At 39.6% G+C, this 25,271-nt stretch overlaps 1 protein-coding gene across 1 annotated transcript in view; it reads left to right on the top strand.

Annotated features, from left to right (window-relative positions):
* The window catches only part of LOC145401301 (uncharacterized), a 459,641-nt gene that overhangs the window by 350,625 nt on the left and 83,745 nt on the right, over positions 1-25,271 (top strand). Inside the window, exons 11-13 of the mRNA XM_080273632.1 lie at positions 8,637-8,713; positions 16,769-16,947; positions 20,750-20,884. Of these exons, the coding sequence (XP_080129758.1) occupies positions 8,637-8,713; positions 16,769-16,947; positions 20,750-20,884 (391 nt within the window). The remainder of the gene's footprint in view (positions 1-8,636; positions 8,714-16,768; positions 16,948-20,749; positions 20,885-25,271) is intronic.

Raw genomic sequence — 25,271 nt, 5'->3', positions numbered from 1 at the left:
TTTTCGCTGTTTTTTTCCCCTTGAAATATGCCCTATAATCTATTTTCGTAATAAATATACATGTAAGGAGGGAAGGGAGAACCCTAAGTGATATTTACATTCACCTGGAACTACCTAATTTATAATGTATTGTCTAGATTTCCTGCCAATCATATCAGTGCTAGACAAAGCTGTTTCAAGATATAACATTGGTAGCTCTGATTATATATCTCCTAAGTAGGCCTCTAATCTATTTTCGTAATAAATATACCTGTAAGGAGGGAAGGGAGAACCCTAAATGATATTTACATTCACCTGGAACTACCAAATTTATAATGTATTGTCTAGATTTCCTGCCAATCATATCAGTGCTAGACTTAGCTGTTTCAAGAAGTAATATTGGTAACTCTGAATAACCCCTAAAGCAGGCCTCTAGGCTAGCTGGTCTGGCAACTGCGTTATCAGTGTAGTCTCATCTACCGAAGTGAGAGGACGTATGTTTCATCTTGCTGACTTCAAGGCCTTTTTTCACCCCCATGCAAATGGCTCTGTGACCTTTACCCCCTACTAAACCTCGTGTGGAAAGAGGTAAAGGGCTGACAATTGATAAAAGAGTGACTACGATCTTTCTATTGAGTAAAACAGTGCAAGTGGAATTGTAAATAATGTGTAAATAATGTGTAAACAGCAAGTGAAAGTAATGAATGTAAATATACGTGAACAATGGAAAATAGTTTTATAAGTTATTTCAAGTGACAGTGCATAACACTGTAAATAAAATAGAAATGTAAATAACGTAAATAAAATAGAGAACGTAAATAGAAATGTAAATGAGTAGTATTATAAGAATACGAGTATATACCCTAGGAGTAATGAAAGTGAAAGTTTCACTCTAGCATGTCTGAATGCTATGAGTTATGAGAGTGAAGATGAAAGTGACATTCACTCTCAATGCCAGTATACAGGACGAGAAAGTGAATGCTACGTATTTTACTGAAAGAAATTGAATCCCTACAGTGACAATAAACTAATACTACAGAAGGAAACTTATGGATAAAGACTGTAGATATATATAAGTGTTATATAGTAATAGAAATATAAAGTGTGAGGGGTTTTATGAATAATAAATGACAGACTACCATGAGCGAACTAGTGCCAGTGCGACGATCAGACGCGCTCGTAATTTCCATTGCTTTCACAGTGTTTTTTTTTTTGAGTATGGATCCCAAACTACTTGAAAATTGTAGAATAGTGTTTATAGTGTTTGTATCTGGCTGTGGTAATCATATTACGGGTTGTTGGGAAGTGTAAAGTGGAGACTTTGTTACCCTACTTCAGAGGTCTCCACAAGTCCTACGGTAACCGACGAAGGCTCAACAATCATTCCAGGAGAAAGCTGAAGGTATGTGCCATAAGCATATGTAATTTTATTATTCTAGGACTAATAACTGATTTTTGGCAAATATTTTTTGAGAGTCTGTCGGAGCCCAAATAACCCCGCGGCACACGCAAGTAATTGGTAAACAAGCCCGCGGTGTAGGGGTTAAGAGACATCATAGTTTTCATATGTTGTACTTCGGTGTGCCTTAATACTTGTTTGCATGAAAATGTGATGACCTATGCGGATTTCGAGTACAAAGCCGTGTAGGTTGGACAACTACATAACTCGGACCGAGTTACCCCCCAATTAGTCTGAGTTACTGAGGCTTGACTGTATACTTAAAATATAATTGGTGTCAGCATTGAGCCCTGTGGAACTTTGCTGGTCACTTCTCTCCATGATGAGTACTTTCCCCAGAGTACTGTTCTCATTTTCTCATTTCCCTTCTTCTGAGAAAATCTTGCATCCAACAGCACAGATTACCTTGGAATATCTCCTTCATGGTACAGTTTCCATAAATGTCTTTGGTGTGGTACTTTGTCGAATGCATTCTTGAAGTCTAAATAGATATCATCTACCCATCCTTCTCTCTTCTGTAGTGTTTCTGCAACACTGTCATAGTAGCTTAATAGATTAGTATCACAAGATATTCCCTTTTTTTAACCGAACTGTCTTTCTGTTATCATATTGTATTTTTCTAGATGGTTTACCCAAATTTTTCTTATCAGCTTTTCTAGTATCTTACTTACAGCACTGGTCAGTGATACTGGTCAGTAGTTGAAGGGATTTTGTCTGTTTCCTTTCTTGAATATGAGAACAATGTTTTTTGCCTTATTCCAAATATCAGGTAGTTTACCTTGACAGGTATTCCTTGAATATTAAATATATTGGTCTGCGTAACTCTTCTGCACATTCATGTAGCACCCAACCTGTGTGTGTGTGTGTGTGTGTGTGTGTGTGTGTGTGTGTGTGTGTGTGTGTGTGTCTGTGTGTGTGTGTGTGTCTGTGTGTGTCTGTGTATGTCCCTATGTAATTGTATCTTTACAGGAATGAGTCAGGCTCATACTGTCCTGTGTATTAATCCATTTTTGTCATACACATCCTTATATTTATGAATAGTTTTGGTATACATTGTTTCATATGGCAGTGCTTTCCACTGATCATTTGTCCTGTTTGGGAAGCTTTACACTCCCTCTTCTGTCTATCTTCCTTCATTCTTTCCTCCTCCTTCTTCCTGTGGGTGACTCTACCCTGTCCTGTGTATTAATCCATTTTTGTCATACATATCCTTATATTTATGAATAGTTTTGGTATACAGTACATTGTTTCATTCGGCAGTGCATTCCACCGATCAATTGTCCTATTTGGGAAACTTTACACTCCCTCTTTTGTCCATCTTTCCTTCATTCTTTCCTCTTCCTTCTGCCTGTGGGTGACTCTACCCTGAGTGACAAGCCAAATGATTTCCTGTACATCATGGAACCATTTACTACGCTGGGTGGTAACCATATAACCACATTATGGCACCTGGTGGTTTAGCGGGTAATTACGGCACTCAAATTGGATTGAGCCGGTGAAGGTTTATATGCAAGGGGTGGTTGGGGTTTATTGTTCATATAATGCCACTCGTGGATGAGTGAGGCTGGTCACTTTCATCTTTCCGGTGAAGGTTTATATCCAGGGGGTGGTTGGGGTTTATTGCTCATGTAATGCCACAAAGGGATGAGTGAGGCTGGTCACTCTCATCTTAAATGTCAGGAACAGCTTGCCTGGCCTGGGGCTCCTATGCTCCTTATGGGGCAGCATAGGATTGAATGATGGATGGATGGATGGGAAACTGAATTGCCTTACGTCTTTATCACCTCTCATTTTATGTATTTTTTTGCAGTGTCCTCTTGCTGATGCTTCCCCACAGGTCATATATTCATTTATGTCTATTGTCTCTTTCCCAGAGATTCGCTTATATAGCATAATCATGTCTCCTCTTTTAATTCTCTCCTGTAGTGTTGGTAGATATGATTTTTCCAGTCTTGCTTCGTAGCTTAGATCCCTTAAGCTTGGTACCCATTTTGTAGCTGCCCTTTGTACAGTAACCTCTCAACTAACATGAATTTAAAAAACGCATTTTTGTTTTAACGAGCAAATATTTAAGGAGATATGTTTAACTAACAAGGGTTTCTCGAATTAATGCAACTTTACACATACGTGATGGTTTCAAATTAGCCGCACGCACCTTGGACAGTCCCGAGCTGATAAACCGTGTGCGGCAGTTTATGTATAAATACAATTTTTTATTTGTCTGTTGCTTAAACTGGTTTTATTCAAATCATAATAATCGAAAATGAAATTTGGCCCCATTCTGAGCAATTTGGCTCAATTTCAGACAAAATTTGGCCAGGAAAGTGATGGCATATCTAAACTGTTACAACTTGATGCTGCAGAACAGAAAGAAGAAAAACACTCAGACCAAGATAAAGCAGTTCTTTATGAAGAAGACAGAAAACTTAAGAGAGTTATCTTCATCACCAGTAGAACGGGAGTCAGAGGAAGAGAAAGGACTGCAGAGTGAGGAGGGACAGCAGTGCGAGGATGGACAACAAATTTAGGGTGGGGAGCGGTGGGAGGTGGGGAAGCGGGGTCATGAGGGACAGCAGCAGACGACGAGTGATGCATAGATGAAGTGAGACTGTGGGTTGTTATTGTTTGTGACTTACTTACTGTAATGAAAATGTTGCTTTTACTGTAGTGTTTTTATGACCCACTAATGCATTAATAATGTTGAGGAACTTTCACAATACCGTGAATGAAGCAGAATTGAACGAAAATCCACGTAAAAAATGAAAACAGTATGTATTTGGGGAGAAATAAACAATGCTTTGGCCCAACTTGTGCTCAAATGTTGTTTATTTCTCCCCAAATATACTGTTTTTGTTTTTTATGTGGATTTTCCTTGAAATTAATATTGTTGCTTTTAAGTTTAGAGCAGCATAATTCCCCAATTTGGTAGACTTTCCCAGAGTCCAGGAACGTAACCCCCAACATTACCATTGTTCCTTATGGGAAAATTATGTTTAAAAAACGCATTTTTAACTAACGCAACCTCTTTAGGAACCTAACCCTCACGTTATTTGAGAGGTAACTGTACTTTTTCAATCTTATCTATGTGTTTTTTGAGGTGAGGATTCCAGACTACTGATGCATACTCCAGGGTTGGTATGATAAATGATGTTACAGTAGAAGTCCAATATTTCGTCATCTATGGGACCAGGCAAGTGCCGAAATAGCAAAATTGCCGAATTATCGAAAATCCTACCCACTCAGTACCTTATATGTTTCGGTGAACACTATCATCATTACTCATATCATTACAAATGTGTTTGGAGAGAGTACTGTATACTGTTTGATACTGTACAATACTGTAATGAATACAGTACTATACATGAATATGAAAAATAAAGAAATTAGTGAACATACTGTATATAAATGTAATGGTACAGTAGGCCTACAAGTTCACATGCACTTACCTAAACTTATAGTAGGTTCCTTATTTACATATGTACAATAGAAGGGGTTGATTGGAGTCTGCTACTGCTGGAAGAAGTCCCCAGCAGTAGAGGGTCCTGCAACAGGCTCTAAGGACTCTTCAGAGACTGCTGTTGGTGATGGAGAGGAGGGAGCAGCAGAGGATGTGGCTTTCTTGGCAGCTTTTTTAAAGAGGTCAAATAAGGTTGCCTGCTTCACAGATGCTGCCCTTTTAGTCTGGAAGTCCCTGAACATGATGTGATACTGCATCACTTCACCACTGTTAAAATGAGATGAGCCCTCAACAAACCGTAACAATTTTCCATAGGCCTCTGCTGCTTCCTTCCAGGTGACCTTATCCTGCTCATCTTCCTCTATTTCATCATCACTTTCAACATCCTGGGCCTCCATGGCCTCAGGATTTGTCACACTCATAATTAGTTGCTCATTGGTCAGCACTTGAACAACTGGTGTATCAGTGTCTTGTTTCACCCACTCAGCAATGTCGTCATCAGTCAACGAGCTTAGGGTATGGGACTGTGGGGCACCTCGAACAATTTGCATAATATTTTTATATTCACTTGACCTCTTGTCCCCAAAGCCAACAAACTCCTCTGTGTCACCCTGTTCCTCCTGAAACATTGCACCTGGCCACAGCTTTCTCCAGCATCTTTGCAACGTTCCTTGCTCCACATCTTGCCAGGCTAGGGCAGCCATGAAAAGTCCATCTTTGATGGTGAACTGCTTTTGGAATTCATGCACTGGAAGCGTGGAATTCAACAGCTGTCTAGCAAAAGCAGCACGGTAAGAAGTCTTAATTTTCTGAATGACTCCCTGGTCCATTGGCTGAATTAATGATGTCACATTTGGGGGCAGACACACAACAAAAATGTTCCCATTCACTAATTCACTTGCAGGAGGATGAGCCCTGCAGTTGTCCAGTAGGAGGATGACCTTTGATTCAGTAGGCAAACCCTCTTTCACCAAGTTAGCTTTCACTGATGGAACAAAGTGATGGTGGAACCAGTACGAAAAAGCTGCTGCAGTCATCCAGGCATTTCCTTGAGCATCATACCAAACTGGTAAATGCTGGACATTTTTCAATGCTCTCGGGTGCTTATATTTCCCCACAATAAAAAGTTTCAGCTTGTGTGTTCCCGAGGCATTTGAACACACTAACATTGTTAATCGTTCCTTGTTTCTTTTAAATCCTTTAGCTGCCTTTTCTCCTACCCCTGCTAGAGTCCTTTCAGGGATGCTCTTATAAAAAAGGCCTGTCTCATCTGCATTATAAATCTGGCAAGGCTGAAGCTCATGTTCTTTGATGAGTTTACAGAAAGTCTCACTGTACTTCTCGGCGGCATCAGCATCAGCAGACATCGATTCCCCACTCATATCCAACTGCCTGATGCCATTCCGAGCCTTGAAATTTCTCAGCCACCCATCAGAGAAAATACATGGTTCTGTTATTTTCATCTCAGCATAGAACATTTTGGCTTTTTCTATGATGAGAGGCCCCGAAATAGGCTTCCCTTCAGAACGCTGAGCCACAAACCACCTATGCAGCACTTCATCCAGCTCACTCAACTTTGCTTTTCTCATTGATTTCCTCTGGGTCGTACTGGAGGCCTGAGAAACAAATTTAAATAGATCATTTTTCTGTTTCTTTATATCATAGATGGTAGAGGAGCTTACGTTAAACTCATCCATAATCTGTTTCCTACTCATGCCAGCCTCTAATTTTTTCAACAGCTCAATTTTCCGAGCAATAGTCAACATCTTATGTGTATGCTTCTTGCTAACACCAGTTAACTTTCCACACGTGGAGGCCATTTTCAAAGCACGCAGAAGATGTTTATACTGTTCACAACACACGGCTGGTCCACTCAGGTGTTACAAAGCTCCTGTCTGATGTTACGGTGCTTACAGCACACTCGAATAGTAATTTCAGAGGTATTTCGGTACGAAGTTCACAGAGCACACAGAAGCATCAAGAGAAGTCGGCAGCAGCACGGCAACAACTCGGAAGAATGGCGGAAGAATGGCGAAACAGATTCTCTTTCCCATGCTAGACTCACTACATGTTTGTCCTCTCTTTATGCTATAGGAGAAAGAGCTAGCCTCTGAGCTTCATGGCAGTGGTAGACTCGTTCCATCACTTTCACTATCTCACTCACTAAGGCGGGTAAAGGCGGGTAGCTAGCTGGCGAGCCTCATGGAGAATTTCAAGACTGACGAAAAAAATCGGAGAATCTGCCGAACGATCGGAGATTTTCGTAAATGGGACTATTTCTCAAAACTACCGAAATGTCAGATTTGCCGGGGATTTGGATGCCGAAATACTGGACTTTTACTGTATTATCTTTCTCAGCATGTCGTCATTTTTATATGTGAATGCTATTCTTATATTAACAAGCAGTGTATACATGTTACGTACCTTCTCACTGATGTAGTCAGCCAGGGATCGTCTGTTATTGATAATCACTCCTAGGTCCTTCTCCCTTTCTGATATGTGTTGGGTTGACCTTCCTAACTTATAATCCCAGTCTGGTCTTTTTTCACTTTTACCAAACTTAATTACATGACACATGTCCACATTAAATTCCATTTGTGATTTATTGCTCCATTCATAAACTTTATTTAATTCCTCTTGTAGCTCTCTGAAAGAATCTGTTTTAGTAATTTTCTTTGGTATTTTTGCATCATCAGCAAACATATTTAAATTGCTTCCCTTTCTAACGTTACTATGTCATTTATATATACTAAAAACATAACTGGTGCCAGCACTGAATGCTGTGGAACTCCACTAGTCACATCCCTCCATGATGAGTAATTTCCCCTTAATACTGTTCTCATTTCCCTTTTTCTGAGAAAATCCTGCATCCAAGAGCACAGGTTGCCTTGGATACGTCCTTGATGGTACGGTTTCCATAAAAGTCTTTGGTGCAGTACTCTGTCAAATGCTTTCTTGAAATCTATAGATACCGTCCACCCATCGTTCTCTTTTCTGTAATGTTTCTGTAACTCTGTAGTAGTTTAATAGAAACACATGATTTTCCCTTTCTAAAACCAAACTGCCTTTCTGTTATCGTACTGTGTTCTTATAGATGGTTTACCTAAACTTTTCTGTTCAGCTTTTCTAGTATCTTACTTACAACACTGGTCAGTGGTAGTGGTCGGTAGTTGAGTAGATTCTGTCTATTCTCTTGCTTGAATAGGGGAACAGTGTTTGCTTTCTTCCAGATATCAGGTAGTTTACCTTGACCTAACGATTCCTTGAATATTAAATACCTGTATAATGGTCTGCACAACTCTTCTGCACATTCTTTTAGCACCCAACCTGAAATTTCAATAAATAACAAATTGTGCAGATGGTTAAAGTTATCATTTGGAGCCTGAGTTCTAAATTTTTAAAAGATAGGTGATTGATTGTCTGATCCATTTTGCTAGGCATGGTGTTGATATTTCTCCTATTTTCTTTAGTTTCTTTGTCTTATTTCTATATCCTGCCTCACTGACTCCCACTGTGGGGAAAAAGAGGTTATGATGATCATGATGTTGATGTCTTTAAGTATCTGTTTAATATGTTTTCAATACTGTATGATTTGTGTGTGTATGTGAGTGTGTGTGTGTGTGTGTGAAAGTGGAAAATCTTATAAAACCTCATGTACAGTAATGAAGCGTTCATATTCTATATTCATAATTATGTTCATTATTGACCACAGTACTAATGTAATTTGCCTGTTTGTTTCAGCTAAAGGCAATTCTCTTCAGTTCTGAAGTGTTCTACAATGGCAAGGCACAGCTCAACCTCAAGATGCTCAAGTTTGAGTAAGATGACTTCCTGCTCGTGTTTCTCCTTGGTGTTATTGTCAGTTTTGTGGAATGTACAGAGATCCCTTGCTTATCACACACTTGGTTGTAGTGGTTTTCATTATCATTGTTGCACTCTTGTCGTTATCACACTTTTTTTTGTTTAAAAAAATATTGTTGTTGCACACATGAACTGATTTCTGCCAACAATGATAGTGCAAAATCTGTGGTTTCTGATGGCTGTGAGGAATTCAGAACGGAGGCCTAACTTGAGGAGTTAATCCCAGGTGGTAGAGACCACTAACTCTCAGTCCCCTAGCCTCAAAACTCCTTACCTCAGGCCCACCTCAGGTCTCTATATGGTACGTGTTTCTTCCTCATTGTGACCTTTTGATAATTTTTTATTAACCTAACCATGTCTGTGTGTGATTCTGATACTTACCGTAACAGTATGTTTGTATGTATGTATTTAGTGGGTCTAAAATGAAAATTTGGTTTTACAAGTGGGGTGCCCTGTACCAATTAGGATAAATTCCCTAGGTTGTATGCTTTCATTATCACACAATATTGTTATCACACACTATGCACAGTACCAGTTACAGTACTGTATGTGCAATAACCAAGGGATCACTGTATTTTAATTTCACTGTGTTAAAAACTTAATGTTTGTTTTTATGTTCTACTTAACAATGCTAAGTTTGTCCTTGATATCTTTTTAACCCCTTCACTGCATGTAGTACTCCCGAAATGCTGATCAGTGGACTGGGCTATACATTCCAGAAGAGCCACATGAAATACTGTGAACTTTTTGGTAATTTTTTGTGCCTACTGCATGCTTATGCGTGATGAGTGGGTCTCGAAACGTCAGTGTGGAATGTAAACTTTGTCTGACTAAAATGTTATGTTTGGTTAGGCATAAGTGGGTGAAAACACATAATGAAAACACAGTTTTTTAAACTGGCTTTCCCACACCACGGACATAGGAAATGTTTAGGGCCGCCGCACCCTAGGGTTAAAGCAGTTAAAGTAATTTTGTAAATACTGGTCGTGCAGCTTTGTTTGGTACCTTTTTTTCTTTTCCTTTGTTAATAGCTTTGGTTTCCCCTTCATAATGCTGTTCCATCCATTCTGTCCTTTCATTTATTTCCATTTATCTTCTTAGTTTGTTGTGATTACCCAGTCCCAGATTTCTAACCAGTTTTGTTCATTATTTATTTCTGATATTTGTAAGTCCTTCTATTCAATTCAGTACTGGGAGATGGACTCATCACCCTCATTTACAACAGCCATCCCATCGCTAACATCATAAACACAATAAGCAGAATGAAACATGTACCAAATGACAATACAGTAAAAGTCCAATTATTCAGCATCCATGGGACCGGGCCAATGCCGAGTAATCGGATTTCCTGAATAACCAAAAAGCCCACCCACTCAGTACCTTATATGTTTTGGTGAACACTGTCATCACTACGTATATTAAAAAATGTGTTTGGAGAAAGTACTGTATACTGTATGAAACTGTACAATACTGTAATCAAAGCAGTACTATACCTGAATCTGAAAAAATTGGTGAACATATACAAGTGTAATGACACAGTAGGCCTACAGGTCACAAATAACACTTCTTGGGCTGCCAAGATGATACGGAATATTACCTACCTACTCAGTACCATATATGTATTGGTGAACACTGTCATCAATACATATATTATTACAAATGTGTTTGGAGCGAGTACAGTATAAAGTAGAACCCCATAATTGCTGAACTTATGATTAACAACATCACTAATTAACGATTTCTTCCTAAAAAGATAGCCAGAAAATAAACTGGAGGAATATGAATTGAATTGGTAAGGTCTTTCTGCTGAAAGTTAAACGTGCATTTAGCGCTCATTCTTTTGTTTGTTTTTGTGTGTATAGCCTATGTGAAAGAGAGAGTACAGGCATACCCCAGTTTAACGATGTACAGTCTTTTCTCATACTTCAATGGAGGTATGTTCCGCCAAAATCGTGCGAAGTGTGAATCGTCGAAGTATGAAGTTAATTGTTTATGTGAAAAATTAAAAGTGTTCCGGAGGGACAGCTAGGTTACCTACTTAACCTTTCTAAAAAAAAAAAATCCTGAAACACAAGAAATACCTAACAAAATGAACTAAAGAATATTTTTAGGTTACATTACAATGTAATTGGGGTCAAACTGGGTGAAAATAACAGGTAAAAAGAAAAAATGTACATACAAATACACAATTTATTGAAAAATTGACAAAAAAAGAAAATCAAATGCAGGGGTTAGGTGAGGATATTCTTGTAGGGCATGTGAAGTTCTGTACAGGGTGGATGGGGGATAGTGACTAGGTGTGTGCGTGCATGTGATGGCGTGTGCCTGTGTGTGTGTATTTATCTATTTGTATTTACCTATTTGTAGTATACAGGAATTGAGCAGTGCTCGTGTTGTCCTGTCTCCATATCCACATTTATCAAGTCTACCTTTACACACATGAATGTTTTTCTCATGCACCACCTCTTTGTCTAAGTCGTTCCAAATATTTAAGTATTTACCTAATATACCTAATTGTGATATACACGGAATGTACTATGCTCGTGGGTTTCCGTCGCTGTTTCTCAATAAGTCGAATTTAACTTTAAACTCGTTTAAGATTTTAGACTGGACGATCTCTTTGTCCAGGCTATTCCATAAGTCTGTACTTCTGTAAGGAAAGCTATATTTCTTGATATCCTTCAAGCAGCTTGACTTTTTCAATTTCATTCCATGTCCTCTTGTTGCTCTCTTATCCCATACAAACAGATCTTCTTTGTCAATTTTATCTACTCCCACCATGGTCCTGAACACCGCAATCATGTCTCCCCTCTTTCTCCTTTCCTCTAACGAAGGCAAATCCAGTTTTTCCAGCCTCTCTCTGTATGACAGGTCTGTCAGACTGGGGACCATCTTGGTTGCTGTTCTTTGTATTCTCTCAATCTTGTTTATATCTTTCTTTTTGTGTGGGGACCACACTACCGCTGCATATTCTAACCTGGGGCGGATCATGGCCACTATCAATTTTTTCATCATTTCCTCATCCATATAATGAAATGCTACTCTTATGTTAGTCAAGAGCTTATAAGTCTCTCCAACTATCTTGTTAATGTGCTTTTCTGGTGACAAACTATCTTGGACTGGCACTCCCAAATCTTTCTCTTCTCTCCTTTTTGTGATTAATTCATTACCCCAAAAATAATTCAGTGATGGTCTCCTGGTACTTTTACCCATTTCCAATATTTTTCATTTCTTTACATTAAATTTCATTTCCCACGTCCGGCTCCAATTGTGTATCCTATCCAAATCCTCCTCCAGTATTTTACAATCCTCCTCAACCTCTATCTTCCTCAAGATCTTTACATCATCAGCAAACAGACTTGCATAACTGTTCACTCCATCTACCATATCATTTATGTAAATTAGGAACATTACTGGCACCAACACTGAGCCTTGAGGGACTCCACTTGTTACTTCCCTCCATCCAGACATCTTTTCCTTTATTACTGTCCTCATTTGTCTGTCTCTCAAAAAGTCTCTCATCCATTCCAGAAGTTTCCCCTTTAGTCCTCCTATATATTCTAGTTTCCACATTAGTCTCTTATGAGGTACCTTGTCAAAGGCCTTCTCTAAGTCTAAGTACACACAATCCACCCAACCATCTCTCTCCTGTACCACATCAATCGCTTTTGAATAAAAGCTCAACAAGTTTGAAACACATGACCTTCCACTTCTGAATCCAAACTGACATTCAGCCAAAATATTCATCTCTTCCAGATATTTTATCCATCTGTCTTTCAGGATTCTCTCACACAATTTTGCGACCATGCTGGTTAGAGACACTGGTCTATAATTCAGGGGTTCTTCCCTGTTTCCTCCCTTGTAAATTGGTACCACATTTGCCCTCTTCCATTCTTTTGGCACTTTCCCCTCTTCCAGTGAGCATACAATTAAGCTGTGAATTTTATCCGCCAGTTGTTCTCTGCATTCCTTCAGTACCCAATTAGAAATTCCATCAGGTCCTGGGGCTTTCCTTACATCTTGAGTTTCCAGTAATTTATACACTTCCTGTACCTCCACTTTTATATCTTTCATCACCGGAACATTTCTAATCACTCCCTCCCCTTCCACAAGCTCCTTTTCTTTAGTGAAAAGTGACTGGAAACGTTTGTTCATTATTTCTGCTTGCATTGCCGCATCCTTAAAGACCTCGCCTTCTACTTTCAGCTTGGTGATTCCTTCCTTTTGTTTCAGTTTGCCATTAACAAATCTATAAAACAGTTTGGGTTCATCCTTGCATTTGTCAATTATACCTTTTTCAAAATTCCTTTCTTCTTCTCTACGTATTCTTGTGTATTCATTTCTTGTTCTTTTATATTCATCCTTTGTTCTGTCGTTACCTCTCTTTCCCCAATTGTTCCACGCCTTATCTCTCTCTTTTTTTGCTATCATACACCTTCTATTAAACCACTCCTTTTTCCTGTTTTCTTTCCCTCTTACTCTTGGTACAAATTTTTCCACTCCCAAATTATAGAGGTCTAGAAAGATATCCCACTTCCTCTGTATCTCTCTTGTTTCTCTGAATTTTCTCCAATCCGCATTTTCAAAAAAGTTTCTCAATCCTGTAAAATTTGCTTTGCCAAAGTTGTATCTTCCCTGTCTATGAAGCTCGTCTCTTGGCTCGATGTTTCCTATTAACATCTGGAACTCAATGACCACGTGATCACTTTTTCCCAAAGGACAGAGATATTCCAATGATTCTATTACATCGGGTTCTTTGGTGAACAGTAAATCTAACCTTGCTGGTGTGTCCTCACCTCGAAACCGTGTCTCTTCTTTGACCCATTGCGTCATCACATTATTCATTATTATATTTAATAACATAGTGCCCCAAGAATCCTCGCCGCCTCCCGAGTACCATTCCTCCCAGTTCACCTCTTTACAATTAAAGTCACCCACCAAAATTATATTATTGCTTTTCTCAATTATTTTTTGCAAGTAGCTAGCCATATCTGACAACATCTCATGGTATTCGTCATCCTTCCATGCTCTCGTCTTTGGGGGAAGATACACTACCGCCATATCTCTCTTAACATTCTCTCCAGTTTCTAATTTCATATATATCACTTCAGCCCTGCCTTCTCCCATTTCCACAGTATCTACATTTATGTTGTTCTTCACTGCTATCATCACTCCTCCTCCCTTTTTTTCTTTTCTGTCTTTTCTCCACAGTTTGTATTTACCATCTCCCAAATGAACATCAATATCTTCTCTTAATTTGGTCTCTACAAAGCACATGACATCAGGTTCATGTTCTCTCAAGAAATCATTAATTTCGATCCTTGTCGATATGAAACCATCAACATTAGTATATATCACCTTCAAATTATTTTTGACGTTTTTAATACCCTCTTCTCTCCTATTCTCTGTCCGTACCACTTCCTCAACTTCTGATCTTTCACAACCATCCCCCCTAGTTTCCTTCACTTCTATTTCCTTAATTACCATTTCCTTACTTTCATATCCAATACTCTCCAAAAAAAAGTATTACGTTCTTCCTCTGTCCTCTTATCATTTTTTTCCTTTGTGTGTGTGTGTGTGAAGGGCATGTGAATTTCTGTACAGGGTGAATGGGGCTAGTGACTAGGTGACATGGGCTTTCTGGGGAAGACCCATTACCATCACGTAGGCCGAATCCTGCTGCTGTTGGATCGCAAATGTAAACACCGCTCAGCTGAATCCCAGTACTTCTCCACATTCTTCCCACTTTTCCTCATATTTAGCTATGGCTAAGTAAATAAGAATTATATGGTGACAATATTTAGTTAAACTTTCAAATATCTTCACAAAATTACTCAAAATAAATGTGGTGAAGGCAGACAAGTTCGAAGATTTACAAGCTGAATATTTCTGTGATAGTGTCAGCTTGTGAATGTAGTGTGGTTGGTGTTACTATGACAAAAATGTTTGTAATGTCATTGCATATACTGAGTAGTAAATACTGAGTCATACAGTTGCTTCTATGCTTCCTTATACCGTACTGTACAGGTAGACATTGTATATTGCCATATTTGTTGGTGGTGAGCGAGCGGGAGCGAGTTCAGCTGATATTTTGTTGTACAGGCGATCACTCGCTGAAGATCAACCCAGCCAAGTTGGTCAGTCAACCAGAATATTTGACTTTTTTCTTGCGAAATCACTACTATGTTGTGGTGGACAGGCAGTGGTATAATTTCTGCATACTCATCTTGCCCTTCCTTGGCTGCTCCGGGCTTTCAGTCTCTTCCTCACTATTCATTTCTTCCTCTGTCATTTCCATCACAACATCCTCCTTGTTGTAATTTGCCAATAAGTAGCATTGGTATGTGTGGGTGGTGTTTTCTCGGCTGGGGAGCAACATCGAAGTGTGAAATTTTCATCCAACTTTGAGGAAAACGGTAACTTTTTGTCACGTCGAAGTGCGAAATGTCGAAGTATGAGGAAAACTGTATATATATATATATATATATATATACTATATATGTATGTTCTCTTCATATATATAGATAGATAGATAAATAAATAGGTAGATAGAGGGACATATGAAGATATAGATATGTATATACAGTAATCCCTCCACTATCCGATGTAATAGAGCCATAGGCATGTCTGGAAAGTGGTCCTGTCCGGAAAGTGGGCCTCTGACTGCTGGACTGGTACTTAAGGACCCTAACCCAGTCTAACTTTAAAATCCACCTAAATAACTCCCTACCGGACATGCATAGCACTTATTTAAACCTGTTTAAGACCTTATTCACACCAATAATGGACATAAAGCATGAAATAAATGAAAAGGAACCAGAGAATGAGGAATTAGAAGTGAGTAAGTAAAATACTTAGGCCTAGCAGTGTACAGGGTACTGTACTTACAGCAGGTCTGTGACTGCCTCCTCTAACTCTATAAGGCTCTGGTAGTTATGAAAAAGCTCTTGAAGCACGTACAGTAATCCAGTGTTGTGCTACACTTAATGCTGTGCACTGTGAGTTATAATTGTTTAACATTACACATTCTTCTTAATTAAACAACGCCAGTTTCAGCCGCCACTTTACACTCCACACTCACTCCACACTTAATCCTTTGCACTCTAAATTCTAATTTCTTAACACTGCACAACACTGTAAATTTCCATGTGGTCTAGTGGCGAGGTATTGCGGTTTATTCACTGTTTGTTCATAAAAAATGAGCACGTGCGGCATCGATTATGATGGACATCATCCCTGAATGAAGGTTAGTCAGTAACTGGAGACAGGTTGCCAGATCTGAACTCGGCCACATTACCAAACTCCTCAGTTTTCATTACCAAATTTAAGTTTTCATTACCAAATTCTTAAAGGAAGCATTTATTCTTCGCTAATTATATGTACAAGTGGAAATACATGTAATCACTCTCCTTATAATTAACAGCATGTTGATTATTTTCAAGCTATGTAGGCTAGCAGATTAATCACAGAGAGCAAACAATCCACCATCTCCATCCTCTGTATCCTCATACATGTGAAAAATCCATTTGGTAATGCATTATTCTGAGTCATTACCAAACGAATTGTTCATTACCAAATTGGTCCACATGTGGTAATGAAAAATATCAAATGGCAACCCTGACAGGGGAGGGGGGAGGAAGGAAGGGGTGAAGAGGCCGAGGTGTAAACAGCTGTTTGGCGCTGCGTGGCAATTTCAAATTACGGGTGGGAAAAAATTTGGATATTTATTTTTTATTTTTTTATTTTTTATTTTTTTTGGTTCCGAAGGTCCAGGCCCACAATGTCCAGTAAGTGGGGAGTCCGGAAAGTGGGCGTCCGAAAAGTACAGGGATTACTGTATATCATTACCTTCTTCCGTACTTGTTGAAATTTCATATATCTCTACAGTCCTTTTCTCTTGATTCGTAATCATTGTTCTCTTCATTTTGCCCCCGAATAGAATGCTGTGTCCATTGAACCAACCTGTTCCATCCGTTCTTGAATTCCATTTTAATTTGCATTCCCTCCACCAGACCCACCAATATGATCACAGTGAGGATTGGATGGACATACTTCAATGTACAGGATTCATCCCACCAAACACCGCCTCTCAATCAAACAGTCGTAAGAGAACGCCTCCAGAGTAAGGTGGTCAGTGGCTTTATCTATCTCAACAGGATAAAGGTGCTACCAGATTCCATCATTGTCGATCGTGAGTCATCAAGAGTTATCCTAATTTTTCAGTGGTTGGAAATCATGTTTAGATAATCCACAGAATGAGAAAGAAATCATTTTCATTAGTCCCAGCAAGTTTTCATTACTGACTGACATTACTTTCAGCAGCTGCATCATAGATTTCTGATCTGTTTGTGACAGTCTTAAATTACCTATGGCATTGTTTAGTACCATTAATGTTGTATACTGTATTGATGTACAATAAACTATACTGTACATGTTCTTCATGATGTGCAGCCTGAAAATAATTTACTGCATATTGAATATCTCTCCCATCTTTTTCCTTGCTGACATTTTAGTTGTTATCTTGTTCCATCCCAGTCCAGCTTCTTTGCAGACATTTTGGTTGTTATCTTGTTCCATCCAAGTCCAGCTTATTTGCAGACTTCATCTCTCTAACATGTTTTCTGCCTGCCTTTTCCATTCATTTCTCTCTCATCCCACTCAATTACCCTGATCAGTTGCCTGTTATATGTTCAGCTAAAGACAGGATGTATTTAAATAAAGTGATTACAATATGTAGATGCTTGGTGCTCAACAGATGCTTAGTGTTTTAATGGTATGAGACACCAGTCATGGTGAGGAGTGTGTTCCATGCAAGAAGGAATTTAGATCCATGAAAGTGACTGGAGTCTTTTTGATCATGTAGTGCCACCAGTTGCATAGTTCAGACCTTTAACTTACTGTTAAAAGGTCTGAACTATGGTAGCTAAACCTCAGGACTCTCCACTTCATAGGCATAATGTGGAGATTGGATATGTGATACCTAGCATTATCCTTTTCCGTCCTTCTTTCAAGGGATTGAGCCAGGTTCTAGGTTTGTGATTCATAATTTTGAGGAGGAACAACACATTAATTGTATACCTTTCTGTTTTAGGATGGAAACATTTTATTCATCATGATGTTAGCTACTTTGTTTACCAAAAGCCCTCTCTCCAGTTCCTCTTTTTGCACTTGCTTACACGTGTGTTCTTTAAGGGTTGCAGATGTGCTCTGTTGGATGACTTAGCCATGGGACCACCAGAACTTGCACTTAGATAAGGAAACTTTGTCCTGTATTTAGAGTAACTAGACTGAGTACTGTTAAAATAAGAGGCAGGAGAGAAGGTGTGCAAACTCCTGAGGTGACAGATACAGTATATGTTGTGAGTCATGCTTAGAGGGGGGGGGGCAGGGGACAGTTCAGCTAGGATGATTATGAGCAAGAATGATGGACATTCTTTTGAAAATATGAAGATTCAGGAATCATTGAAATTTTTGCAGCTATTTTGATGCCTTTTTTTTTTTTTTTTTTTTTTTTTTTTTTTTTAACCAGTATTTGTTTCTTCTAAGGTAGATTATGAGAGCAGAACACTTGATTTCTACATATGCCAAGACTGTGCTTTTTTTTTTTTTTTTTTTTTTTTTTTTTTTTTTTTTCCCAGTGTTTATTCAGTATTGCTCAAGTCAAATTTTCCAATACCTCTGTTCTTCTTTTTCAAGACTAAAATTTCCTTATCTTACATAAGTATGATCTTATAATAAACTTGTTTCTTCATTTCTTTGTACATCCCAAAAGTTTACTGGTGGTCTAGTTGGATTCCTAGCTCCTGCTTCTAGTGCTGTTGTATTACCTGTTCTTACAAAGCATTCACGTTATTTGCCCAGTGTTTTTATTGGCTTCATCTGTTAGCAGAGTGTACTTATTCTGCACAATAGATTTAATTCAACTGCTTTCTTTCTCACAGCTGCAAGGGTTGGCCATTGCCTCTGAATTGACCTGTCACTCTCCTTCCTAAGGTCTAGTGGTACTTAAATATTTATCATTCTATATTCACTGTCTGCATTTATGTGTATTCTTTTCAGTGAAGATACTTTTTTCATTATGTTGCTTATTAGTGAGGATGAAGTTTGTTTCATTCTATATTTCACCATTTGATGTTTTTCAAACTTAATTTCCTTCATTCATTTGGAAGGCATTCTTCAACCAACAATTGTTCCTTTTCGGAAAGCACTAATTTGCTCCCAGTAGCATTCCTGGTACCCGTTCCAAAATATTTTGCGGTGATTGCACCCATCTTCTTCTTTCTTGCTTTTATAATGAAGTCTGCCATCACAAATATATTTTCTTTTTTTATGTTTTTCATTGCTCCATCAGTGCTTTAATAAAGTGATGCTTCTTCATCTTCTAAGTAATTTTGGAGCACATGTTTGGAATATCTTCATCATTGTCTCATATTTAGGAAAGATTATGCCTACATTTATTTATTTATAATTAAAAATGCTCATTATTGCTGGGCTGGTGTTAGTTATTTGCCATTGTAGCATACTTAAGTGTATTTTACCATCAGATAATAAATACATCACCTAGCATTTTAACCTCACTAAGAAATATGAGCATGTATTAGTTCTTGAGGATGAACTGCAAAGTTTCCATCACTGATTAATGCAAGGTTCAGTTTCCACATGGGGCCTGATTGTAGACAGGTTCTTGGAACCCCATGCCCTAGGGTATTTTTAACCACTGCCTTGACCATTTGCTTCGGTGCTGCTGGTGACTGGGAGCTGTGGGTTGATGGGATTTGTCATATTGCAGGGAAAATTGAAGCACTGCCCTGCAGACACTGGTTAATGACAGTCATGTGAGGGATATGCTTTTCATTTAATCTATAATTGTGAACATGCTTAGCATGATTGTATATGAGTAGTTTTGCTCCACAGTCACTGGGATACACGAGCATCTTTGCCTTGGCAAAGCAAGGCTTCTTTGAAGGAGGTACAGTGTATGTTAATGTACCTCAGTTTAATAATTCATGGTCAAAAGTTTAAAACTCTTACTACATCACATTTCTCTTTCATTTGTGCTGCACTTGGAAATATGGGTATGACTGAGTATTTTGTATATGATTTAGGAATGTAAGATTGGTACTGAAAATAACCTGTTTAAGTTACTGGGTCTTGATGCCTGTATTCAGTATGTTAATGCTGGAGTGTTTATTTTATGCATCATTGGCTGAGAGAGGTGAAGTCAGTTAATGTACAGCGAGGTTGGATGGTGAGGAATTGGAAAATGTGAGTACGTTTAAGTACTTGGGTAGTGTGATGAGTAAGGATGGAGGTTTGGAGGGTGAAGTGCTTGAAAGGGTACAGCAGGGAAGCAAGGTTGCTGGTTCTTTGAAAGCAGTGATTTAAGAAACAGGGAAGTGAGCATGGAAGTGAAAAAGTTATTACATGACAGTATTTTGATACCAACTCTAACGTATGGAAGTGAAGCTTGGATATTGTTGGAAGGACACAAGTCAAGAGTGAGAGCAGTGGAAATGAGTTATTTAAGAGGAGCCTGTGGAGTCACATGGAGAAACAGGCTGACGAATGAGGATGTAAAGGAGCGTTGTGGTGTGGATGTGGATGTGATAGGACACATTATGAGGAACACACTGAGATGGTTTGGCCATGTGGAGAGGATGGAGGGTGAAAGACTGACAAAGAGAGTGTATGTGAGTGAGGTGGAGGGGGGAAGAGGGAGGGGGAGGCCAAGGATGAGATGGAGGGATGGGGTAGAGAGGTATATGAGAGAGGGATGTGTGAGTTGGGAGCAGGGCAGTGAAATGGCGGGGAACAGGGTGACGTGAAGGCGATTTGTTTGTGGCCACCCCAAACGGGATTGAGGCATCTGGCAATAGATAGATAGATAGATAGATAGATTGGCTGAAGTTCTATGCACCAGGTTTACTTTGAGATTTACCTAGAATTTAGTGTTTGTACAAGATGACAGTAATTCTAAGACTGTTTTCTATCAGGGTTGCTGGACAAGTGCCTTAACAACCAGTCAAGATGTTCCCATGAATGTAAGTTCTCCTATGAAGATTTGCGCTTCCGTTGTGAATGTCCAGACCACCTCCACCTGGAGAACACTACCACTTGTACTGATCTCCGTAAGTTTTCCATCATGCACTGTACATAATATCTTTACAGGTACAATACTAAGATATTCAGACTCAGATTTTGAGTTTAACTTACCAGGTATTAAATAGCAAATATAGCATTTTATATACTGTGTATATATATATATATATATATATATCATCATCATCCAGTCCTAAATTGCCCCATGAGGAGCATAGGAGCCTGGGGCTAGACAAGTTGGTCCTGACATTTAAGATGAGAGTGACCAGCCTCATTCAACCCTGAGTGGCATTACATGAGCAATACACCCCAACAACCCCTTGGATATAAACCTTCACCGGCTCAGTCTGATTGAAGTGCAGTAAGAACCCACTAAACCACCAGGTGCCATAATTTGGTTATATGGTTACCCAGCATAGTAAATGGTTTCCTGGTGTACAGGAAACCATTTGGCTTGTCACTCAGTGTAGAATCACCCATAGGCAGAAGAAAGAGGAAAGAATGAAGAAAAGATAGATAGAAGAGGGAGTGTAAAGTCACCCGTAGGCAGTAGGACAAGGAAAGAATGAAGTAAAGAATGACAGAACAGGAAGGAAAGAAAGAAGGAAGAACAGCACTACATCGAGTGAGTGGATGGTAAGCACCCCCACCTACCACTAATATATATACTGTATATATATATATATATATATATATATATATATATATATATATATATATATACTGTTTATATATCCATCCATCCATCATCTAATCCTACGGTGCCCCATGAGGAGCGTAGGAGCCTGGGGCTAGGAAAGTTGGTCCTGGCATGTAAGATGAGAGTGCCCAGCCTCACTCATCCCTGAGTGGCATTACGGGAACAATAAACCCCAACCATCCCTTGGATGTAAACCTTCACCGGCTCAATTCGACTGGAGCACTTTTGTTACCCATTAAACCACCAGGAGCCAAAATTTGGTTATATGGTTACTACCCAGCGTAGTAAATGGTTTCCTGGTGTACAGGAAACCATTTGGCTTGTCACTGAGTGTAGAGTAACCCACAGGCAGAAGGAAGAGGAAAGAATGAAGGAAAGACACAAGAGAGAGTGTAAAGTCACTTGCAGGCAGAAGAAAGAGGAAAGAAAGACAGAAGAGGATGGATGGAAAGAAGGATGGGGGAGAGGAAAGGGCAGACATCCGAGAGCAGCACTACATTGAGTGAGTGGATGGTGAGCACCCCCACCTACCACAATATATATATATATATATATATACACTCAACCCTCGGCTATCACGGGTTCCGCTATAGCGTATCTCGCTATCACGCCTGTATATAAAACTACCCAGATACCTTTATCATGCACTAAATGCTTGCTATCGTGCACCGCAAATGTTCAAAAATTTCAAAAAGGCCAGGCTCCAGTGCTCCGCCCAGCCAACAAAAGCGTCACTCTGTGATTGGTCGTGTGACGTCAGCGCCAGCCGAGCGCTGATTGGCCGCCCGACCGAGTCTCCTGCCCGCCAAACCATTCAAGTGCACGCCCTCAGACCGTGAACAGTGATAACGAGAACAATAACCTTTTTAATGATATGACCATGGCCAACATACCCCCTCCCCGTCCCCTTACCATCACCCAACATAATGCTGCGGCACCTGGCGGGGAAATAAAGAAGAGGAAGAACCTAAGTTATGCAGATAAACTGGAAATGTGAAACTTATAGAGAATGGTGAACCCAAGCGAAGTGTGGGGAAGAAATATCACATCAGTGAATCAACTGTGAGGGGTATTTATAAGAATCGTGATCACATCATAAAACATGCTCATTTTTAGACTATTACATATAAATATGTGGTACAAAAAGGGTACCAATTAGAATTATTACCATAAGTTCTTCAATTCGGCTATCACGGTTTCGGCTATGGCGCAGCCATAGCGGGACCAATTGCGAGTGATAGCCGAGGATTGAGTGTATATATATAAAGTGGTTATAGGACAGGGGTTCAGTTGAAATAAGAACTGAATATATTGAGAACAAGAAGCAAGTAGAGAGACTAGTGAAGAGGAAAAAGAAGGAAGTAAATGATGATCTAGGAAAAAAAATGAATGCAAACTACTCTAAAAATAGGAAGTTATTCTGGAAAGAGGTGTGGAAATGTAGAAGTGAAAGCAGAAAGAAATGTGATGCTGTGAAGGATGTAAGTGGTAGATTAATCCATGGGGATGAAGTAAGGACCAGATGGAAAGAATGTTTTGAAAGCCTGATAAATGGGAACAGAGAGAGCAGAATGGCTGTAAACATGATTGGGTTTGGGGGTCTGCAGAGAAGGTGCAGTGCCAGGAGACATGACACTCGCACAAGTGAAGAGTGCTGTGAAGCGGCTGAAAAATGGGAAAGCGGCTGAGTTGATGAGGTGTATGCAGAAATGGTTAAGTGTAGTGGAGGGAGTGGAATGAAGTGCTTGTTGGAGATGTGTAAGAAGGCATGGATGAGTGAAACTGTGCCAGCAGTGGAAAAAGGCTTTGATTGTACCTCTGTGCAAAAATAAAGGTGAGCGAAGTGAGTGCAAGAATTATCGTGGCATAAGTTTACTGAGTGTGGTAGGGAAGGTGTATGGGAAAATAATTATAATGAAAGTAAGAGAGATATCAGAAGTCGTAGTGAATGATGAACAGGGTGGTTTTAGGAGTGGCAGAGGATGTGCGGATTAAGTATTTGCAGAGACAGATAGTAGAGAATGCTTGTGAGAAGGACCATAAGGTGTTTATGGCATTCATGGATCTGAAAAAAGCATACGACAAAGAGGACAGAGAAGGATTATGGGAAGTTTTGTGCATATATGGTGTAGGTGGTGGGCTGCTAGGTGCTGACAAGAGTTTTTATGATGGTAGTGAAGCATGTGTAAGGGTTAATGGGCATCGAAGTGAGTGGTTCACGATCGGTGTGATCATGTGTCAAGGTTGTGTGATGTCCCCATGGTTGTTCAATATATATATGAATAAGGTGATGAGAGAAGTAAAAACACGAGTAATGGAGAGGGGGATGGCGCTGGTTATGAATGGTGATGGATGGACTATCTCAGATTTGTTGTATGCCGTTGATGCAGCACTGCTTGCAAATACCAGACGAGAACTTGGTAGGTAGTGCAGAGTTTTGCTGATGTCTGGTAGCATCATGCCTTGAAAGTAAATTTAGAAAAGAGTAAAGTGATGATTAGTGAGAGAGAAGGTGACTCCCAGTGCAATGTTACAGTGAGAGAGACTGGAATTGGTGAGAGAGTTCAAACACCTGGGTACAGTGATAGAAAATAGAGGAAAATGTGCAACAGAAGTGGAAAGTTGAGTGACACAAGGAAGAAAACTAACTGGTGCAAAGAAGGCCTTGATAAGAAACAGAGGCTTGTGTGTTGCAGCTGCATGAAGCTTACATGAAGGACTATTAATGCCAGCTTCAACATTTGGATGTGAGACAATGATATGGCATGAAAATGAAAAGTCAAGAGTTAGAGCAGTGGAGATGGGACTGCTGAGGAATTTATGTGGAGTACAGAGGGTGGACAGGATAAGAAATAATGTGATTCGTGAAAGATGTGGAGTGAGGAAGTCGGTGGACACCAGAATCGAAGAGAGTGTACTGAGATGGTATGGTCATGTGGAGAGAATGGATAACGAAAGAGTGGTGAAAAGGGTATATCTGAGCGAATTTGAAGGAGGGAGAGGGCAAGGTAGGCCAAATAGAAGGTAGAGAGATATGGTGGATGAGTGTCGGAGGAAGAGAGGTTTGGAAGTCAGTGAGGCTAGGGAACTGACAAGAGATTGAATTGGCTGGATGATTGTTGTGAGGAGAAGTGCATGATCAGGGATTTGGCACCCCTTTTTAACGTGTCAGCATCCGGTGACTCTGTCAGATACGTTTATGTGAAGCTACAGAACGTGGTGAATGTTTTTGGCGTATCCAATAAAACCAGTATTCCAGGGGCTTGAATGATGAGTGAATGGAAGCGTGGCCCATTGGATTGGGCAAATTTGGGCTGTCTGGACATTGCTACTCCTCACCCTGCCTTAGGATGGGGAAGGAGGTCCGGATGATGGAGGTGATATATATATATATATGTGTGTGTGTGTGTGTGTGTGTGTATATGTATATGCCAGAGATCGATCAGCGTGGAAAGCCGCCATTAGATGGCCAAGGCCGATGCATGGAACCTTGTTGGAGCCTTTATAAACAATACGAACAGTACAGTTTGTTACTGTGCTTAGGATGCAGGTCTTGTGGGAACAGATGTGAAAGAGTGGGTTGTGAAATTATTTATCCCATTAATAACTGCTGTAATGAGAATGTATTACTTCATTCCCTGCTGTCTAGTGGAAAACATCCAAAGTCAACAAGTCTAGAATCTCTGATGTGGTGACTTGCCAAAGATTTACTGACT

This window comes from Coenobita brevimanus, chromosome 6, assembly GCF_032717465.1.
Source record: "Coenobita brevimanus isolate Jiangsu-jjx chromosome 6, ASM3271746v2, whole genome shotgun sequence".
Classification (NCBI taxonomy): Eukaryota; Metazoa; Arthropoda; class Malacostraca; order Decapoda; family Coenobitidae; genus Coenobita; species Coenobita brevimanus.
Note: the sequence above shows the minus strand (reverse complement) of the source record. Positions and strands in the feature narration are given on the sequence as shown.